Source organism: Orycteropus afer, unplaced genomic scaffold (genome assembly GCF_000298275.1).
Source record: "Orycteropus afer afer isolate SDZICR_OR568_19922 unplaced genomic scaffold, OryAfe1.0 scaffold00060, whole genome shotgun sequence".
NCBI lineage: Eukaryota > Metazoa > Chordata > Mammalia > Tubulidentata > Orycteropodidae > Orycteropus > Orycteropus afer.
The window spans coordinates 995,048-1,002,251 of record NW_006921647.1 but is presented as its reverse complement, the minus strand read 5'-3'; the positions used below and the strand labels follow the sequence as shown (position 1 = coordinate 1,002,251).

Here is a 7,204-nt window from a genome sequence, read left to right as displayed (position 1 = left end):
AACAACAACAACCACAAACACTACCTTCTCTCCAGTTTTTCTCATCTTCTAAAACAGCACTTTATCTCCCCTGTTGCTAAATCAGAAACTTAGGAGTCAGCCTTCATTTAATACTTCCTCTCATCTCCACATACTATGTTGCTGTTGTTGTGTGCCATAGAGTCAATTCTGACTTATACTGACCCTCTGGAACAGAGTAGAATTGTCCCATAGCATTTCCAAGACTGCCATTTTTACAGAAGCAGACTGCCACATCTTTTTTCCATGGAGCAGCTTGTGAGTTTGATCTACCAACCTTTAAGTCAGCAGCTTAACCACTGCACCACCAGGGCTTCTTTCACATGTTATGCTGTCTCCAAAATATGTCTCACCCTTGATTTTACCCTTTTCAGCCCCTCTGTCTACTCCACTAAAATTTATGTTCCATAAGATGTCATCTCTTATGTTAACTCTTGAGTCTCAATGCCTAACTTATATTAGAAACTCCACAAATATCTGTTGAATGGATGGGTGGATGGATGGATGGATGGATGGATGGATGGATGGATAGATGAATGGATAGACTAGACACCTATGCTTCCTGAAGTGGTCCAATCTAGAGAACTAAGCTCTAGAGTGAAGACAGTAAACTTGTTCACTTTTCTCTCTGCCTCTGGCTTATGATCAATTGGTTGAAAAATGCCAGAAACGCCTAGCTGTAAAGTTGAGAAACAGGAAATCAAAATGATTAATGTTCAATTTTTCTTCACCACCCTCCACCCCATGCAGACTTCAGAAATGTCTTCATACTTAACACTAATGACACAGGCCTAAGTAACTATGACTTGCTTATGGCTTGTAGGAAGGATTCTTTAAGAAAGCAAGAGCAAATGACAGACATTTCATAATGGAAGCTTGAATACCTTTTAAGCCTGTCTATTGTTGTTGTTGTTATGTACCATCGAGTCGGACCCAACTCATGGTGACCCCTCCTTGGGTTTCCGAGGCAGTATCACTACGGAAGTAGATTGCCCCATCTTCCATCCGAGGAGTGGCTGGTGGGTTTGAACTGCCAGCCTTCTGGTTAGCAGTCGAGTGCCTTAGGCACTATGCTCCCAGAGCTCCCAGCCTGTCTATAGGAGGTGTTTTTAACATAGGAAAATAATATATAATAGTTGATATATTAGAACTGATGCGAAGACCTTTCATTGCAGGCTCTACATAGTTAATATATATTAACACAAGCAAAGTGTCTGTTCTTTATTAAATATATTCCACAATATTCCTTGAAATTTTTAATGTCTGGTTGAGGAGAAAATATTTAGAAATGTAAGAAAGTTGTTTTAACTCTTTAAATTCATATTCTGAGATGAATAAACATTTTAAAATGAGTTTAAACTGACATGAATTCTATTGCATAAATATAAATCCAATGATAACACTCTAGAATTGAGCAAAATGTAGTTTCTTAAGTACTTGTGGACTAGGTTATGATAAAAAAAAAAAAAGTCAAATAACAAAAAAGCAGATAGATATATAAAAATGAATTCAATGACCTTTATGCCACAACAAAGGAAATTTTTTTAAAATTGATCTTTATTACTATTATTATTGATCTTTATTATTAGTAGTTGAGAGTCCATTAGTAGAAATAGAGAGGATTAACTTTTCAAGCCAATGTCATACATCTCTCAGTACCTTGACTCCGAAATTTCATGGAAATACAGTCTATACACCAAATTCTCTTTTGTCAGTGTTCTTAATTCCTTGTAATCCAGGTTTTCCTCTCACGACTCTTCTGGAATTTCATTTTGTCAGGTCTTCATTGTCTCACTAATCAATTCATTCAATAGTCTCTTTTAGGAGACTCAGAGTATGTCCTTGAATTTCCCTCTTCTGTTGGCCTTGACACTCTCTTTACAGGCTGTCCTGGAACCTTCCAAACCCTCCTACTTGATTTCATTTTCTAGATTCTCTTCTCTCTCTAAGAAAACACATTTCATAACAGTTAATATTCATAATTTAACACCTTACTCTCTTTTTCCTTGCTTTACAAACTTTTCCTTGGGAACCACATACAATAACATAAATCCAAACAATATTGTTTGAATCTTTTACATTCTAAACTCCTGGTAAATGTATCTATTGCCAATTTTCTTAACCATGGTCTGCATAAATTATCCTATAATATGCTTTCCAAGAAGTAAAAGAGAAATGACCTTTATGCCACTCAAAATTGTTTTAAGATTGCTCGATTGATCTATACTTTAGCATTAACCCATGTATCTCAAAACTATGAACTTTGCTATGGGAATTAAAATCTAATTATCTGTGTTGCATTTCCTCTGATGTGCCATGTATAGAAAATTGAGCCACGTGTTACAATTTTTAAAAGAGTTTGACATCTAGCTACTGAAAAGGATACAAATCAGACACAAACTTAAAATTTTACAACAAATTTAAATAAGAAGTTTGAAATATAAATGCAATTTGATGCTATTGATGTTCTCATTCAAAGTTTAATATGGTCATTGAAAAGAATACTAAAGTTTATAAATATATTCTAGTGGCAATAAATTAAGCAAGAACTACATTGAGAGACTTTATGAGTGTAACAGATACGTATCAGTAGTTCATAAATTCACCTTTGTTTTGTTGTATAACATAAATTTGAGTCAAAGTCATATTGTGAGAACTTATAGTTTTGTGGTAGAAAAGGACACTGTGTAAGAATGGTTAAAGAACAAAAATTCGCTATGAATTTTGAGATCATGCTGGTTCATTCTAATGAGTTCTATTAAGATGAGAAATAATAGTTTTTCTGTAGTGATCAAGACAAACTGTAAGAGATTAAATCCAATGACCGGGAAAAGAGGAATCAGTGTGCCTCTCTGAAGCTTGCCTGCAGCTAAATTACTTTGTGTTAAACTGAATTTGCTAGCGAAAGCAATTATTTTTCTATAATATTTTCCTTCAGAGGGCAACTGTAAATAATACATGCCACAACCCAACCGCCAAAGAAAAAAAAAAAAAACATGTAAAATGTTTTATTATCAATAAAGTGCTGTAACTGTGAAGGTAACTGAACATGTAGTGAATCAACAACCTAAAAAAAAAGGTGGAATGCTTTATTATCAATACAATTGGAGGCACTCTCTGTAACTGTACCATGAATTCCATGAGCTGAGGAAAATCTAAAAATGTGTTTTTGCATTTCACTTTGCCTACTAAAGTGAACTGGGAATATTTCTAATCATATGATGCACTTGCCATACATAACCGAATGTAATGGGAGACTTTCACCATTGTCCTTGCTCAGGGAGATCTTGAAGTGGTTACTTTCAGTCCCAACCATGAAACACTTCAGGGGTTTCCATTTCATACCAATATTCCCCATATTTTCAGAGTTCCAACTTCAATTTCAGGCTCTTATGTGTGTCCTGGACTGCTAACATAAGGACCACTTCAAGAAATGTGAGAATTCACAGGTGTGTGTCATTTAAGCTGCAAAATCAATGGAGGACTTTGGGATTGACTCTCGGCGAAGGCCACCTATGGTGCACTTTACAACATACTACCTGGCACTGATGACGCAGAGCTTTCTCAGAGTGTAGGCTGGGAAATGAGCAATGATAATTCTGCTCCTGGGTCCATAACTTCCCTATACTTAGTTCCATTTCCTGCAGGTCCATAGGCCCCTAGTCCTCTCTACATTATCCATCTCGTCCTTCCTGCTCCATACAGCAGTTGTAAACTTTACTTAATTTTGGAGTTGAGGGTCAGATTGCTCATCTAATCTTTTTGATCTAGTGTGACAAAAACATTATGATCTTCATCCACATGACTGGTACTCCAAAATTACTAAAGGGCTTTTCTTGAAGACTAGAAACCATGCCTTTCAAGGCTGTTGTCTCTGCCAGGAGCTCTGAAAGCATATTTTGGTATGGAAAAGTCAGATGTTGCATTCTTTGTTCTTTTGGTTAGCTATAGTGACCTTTTCTGGCATTAGAAGGAAGGGCCTAGCTTACTTGCCTGGGGAAGGACTTCACAGTACAAGAACTTTTAAGGGGCTGAGAGAACACATCAGGTAATGGGAGAGTATAGTATCAGGGGTAAAATTACAGACTGCATAAAAGCAAATCCTGGCTCCACCTCCAATTATCTGTGCTTCTTTAGGCAAGTTAATTTACCACTCTGTGCCTAACTTTCTTTTTCCGCCTTATATGTATTCATTTCCTAAAGATGCTGTCACAAATTACCAAAAATTTGGTGACTTAACAGAAATTTACTCTCTCATAGCTCCAAGGGCTAAAGTCCAAAATCCATTTTACTGGGGTGAAATCAAGATGTTGACAAGTCTGTGCCCCATGTGGAGGCTCTAGGTAGGATGTTTGCCTTACCTCTTCCAGCTTCTAGTGTCTGCCAGCATTTTTTGCTTTGTGACCACATCACTCTGATCTCTACTTCTTTGGTTATATTGCCTTTTCTTCTGTCTCACATATCCCTCTACCTCTCTCTTATAAGGATACAAATGATTGCATGTATATGCCCACTCATATAATCCAGCATAATCTCCCTTCTCAAGATCCTTAATCACATCTGCACAATTCTTTTTTACCTTATAAAATAAAATTTACAGGTTCCAAGGATTAGGGCATGGATATTTTGGGGGACCATTATTCACCTTCTCACATCATCTGTAAGAGGGGGTGCCCATGTGAACATTAAAGGATATACACGAACTCCTCACTTACTGACAGGGTTAGATTCCAAAGTACACGTTGTTATGAGAAAATCAATGTTACGCAAAAATGCAGGATGACCACATCAGATCACAAAATGGAAGATAATTAATCATTGCATAACTGCCAAATTACATCATTACTTAACTACCAGACTATATCATTACATGACTGCCAAATCATTGAGAATCATGAACCAAGAAACATAATGTCAAGCATCATGTCCAGTGTTACTTTTGCTTTGCAACTCAGCGTTCATTACTGCCAGGGGTACATGATTAATGCATAAAACAGTTTAATAGTAGATTTTTTACTATTATTGTAAATGCAAAATGTCAGATACAATACAGATAATGTACATGCAAAATGTCAGATAAGTGAGAAGTAAGTGTAATATATGAAAAACACTTAGAATGATGTCTATCCTGTATACAGCATTCAATAAATATTACCTCATAATGGTGATATAGATGATGATGATGCAGCAATAAGAAAATGCAGAAAATAAGTTTCAAAATGAAAAAAAAAAAAAACTTTTTTAAACAAGAATATGTGGAAGATCTCATCTCTGGATCTTTGATGTGTGCTAACTTTAAGATATTATTATTATTTAAAGTATTGTGCCTTCAAGTTGAGTAATTATTACTCAAAGGTATGGGTATATGAGTCATTTGAAATTGATGTTATTTCAAAATTTTATTTATCTTGAACTTTTCCAATGCTCTAAGTTAAAGATGCTATGTAATATAATAGTCTCATTTGGCTCTTGTCTCCCTGCCCACCTAGGACACAGATCTAATGACATTTAACATCTCCGTTCACCGGTCATGGTGGAGGGAACATGGGCCTGGCTGTGTTCGAAGAGTGCTGCCCCCATCAGCTCACGGGATGATGGATGACTACACGTATGTCTCTGTCACAGGTTGCATGGTCGACTTTCAGTACTTGGAGGTCATCCACAGTGCCGTCCAAATACTACTCTCAGTAAGTGTCATTCTTGTGTCATTGTCTGACCAGGCCTCTCCTTAACCAATATTTTATATCTAATCCTTCCATCTACACTCAGTGCTAAGTGATGTAGTAAACATGCAGAGAAGACTCTACATTATAGAACTTGCAGCAATTATGGTATCATTAGTTATGTTTAATAGCAGGTTACTTCTTTTCCTCATGACATCCAAATACTTTGTTTTCAGAACCAAGTCCAAACCAGTTAATGGGATAGTGTCACCATCTCCTTGGAAGTGGTGTATTAACTACCTCAGACTCTCCTGCAAATGCACTTCTTCTACTTCTACTACTAACACAATCTTCTGCTAATGCACATTTGACCCAGGGAAAAAAGGATGGAGTCATACCCAGTGGCTTGTTCAAATGGACAGTGGCTTGCTTAATCTAATAAACCTCACATTTCAAGTATTATTCCTTTAAAAACAAATCCCTCCAGAAAGTCTTAGCCATTTCAGTGCCTAAAAACTTGGTGTTAGGATACAGTCTCCTACGGAAAAACAGAGAAGGGAAATATGGCTTGATTGAACCACAGAAGGTTTGTATACCAGCAGTTTCTTCATATTAATTTCTTTCAACCAGGCTGTCCTACCCACAATTGACTAAAGTTTTAAATAATATTTACTAAGATGTATAACATCATCAAAGATGCCGTTCATTTGTGAAACAATAAAAACACGGCATTTTGTTTGAGTCAATATACAAAAAGCCATTCTCAACCATAGTATTCACACAAATTAACCAACTCAGATCATCTGCTCAACCGGTTAGAGTTAGAGTCAGAATAAAAAGATATAATTTTATATAATAATTTATTATAAATATATAATGTTTATAATAAACAAATAAATTATATAAAAAGGTTTTTTCCAATGATGAAAGTACCTTAGAATTATTCTAGAAAGAACTTCCAGAAATCTTTACTATCACTTACTATATAGGTAGTCCCTGACTTACAACATGGTTTTGTTCCAACAACTCTCCATCATAAGTTGGTCCTCATATAAGTTGAACAACTCTTATTGTTATTATTATTATTGCCTCTATTATTGCCCTTTATTATCAGTATCTTTATAAATCTGATCTTTCGTCATCTTTGGGATTTGGGAACAATACATATAAACTTACAGATATATTTTAATATGCATATGCATTCATAAAATAGAACACAAATCATAAAAATTTGTTCCACTGATGAAGAATTGGGCAGTGTTGACATTTTGTCGTTTGTGGTAAGAACTCCAATCGTGGAAGGCTCTGGATCATCTGGATTATCCCTGGGAAGGAGAGTGGCATTTCTAGTCAGAAAACTAGTGAGAGTGGTTGTCTGTATGATCCTTTACTTTTTTCTCATATATTTCTCAGTAACATCTCACTGTTTCCTGAATCTATTGTAGTAAAACTGTTAGCATTTGGGTCTCAGTTTTCAAGCAGCTGAAGCCTCTGATTTAGTTTAGGAAAAAAAGAAAAAAAAA

General features: G+C 35.8%; 1 protein-coding gene across 1 annotated transcript in view; it reads left to right on the top strand.

Annotated features, from left to right (window-relative positions):
• Nucleotides 1-7,204, top strand: part of NKAIN3 (sodium/potassium transporting ATPase interacting 3) — a 578,505-nt gene that overhangs the window by 294,208 nt on the left and 277,093 nt on the right. The window contains exon 4 of the mRNA XM_042780767.1: nt 5,508-5,705. Within this exon, the coding sequence (XP_042636701.1) occupies nt 5,508-5,705 (198 nt within the window). The remainder of the gene's footprint in view (nt 1-5,507; nt 5,706-7,204) is intronic.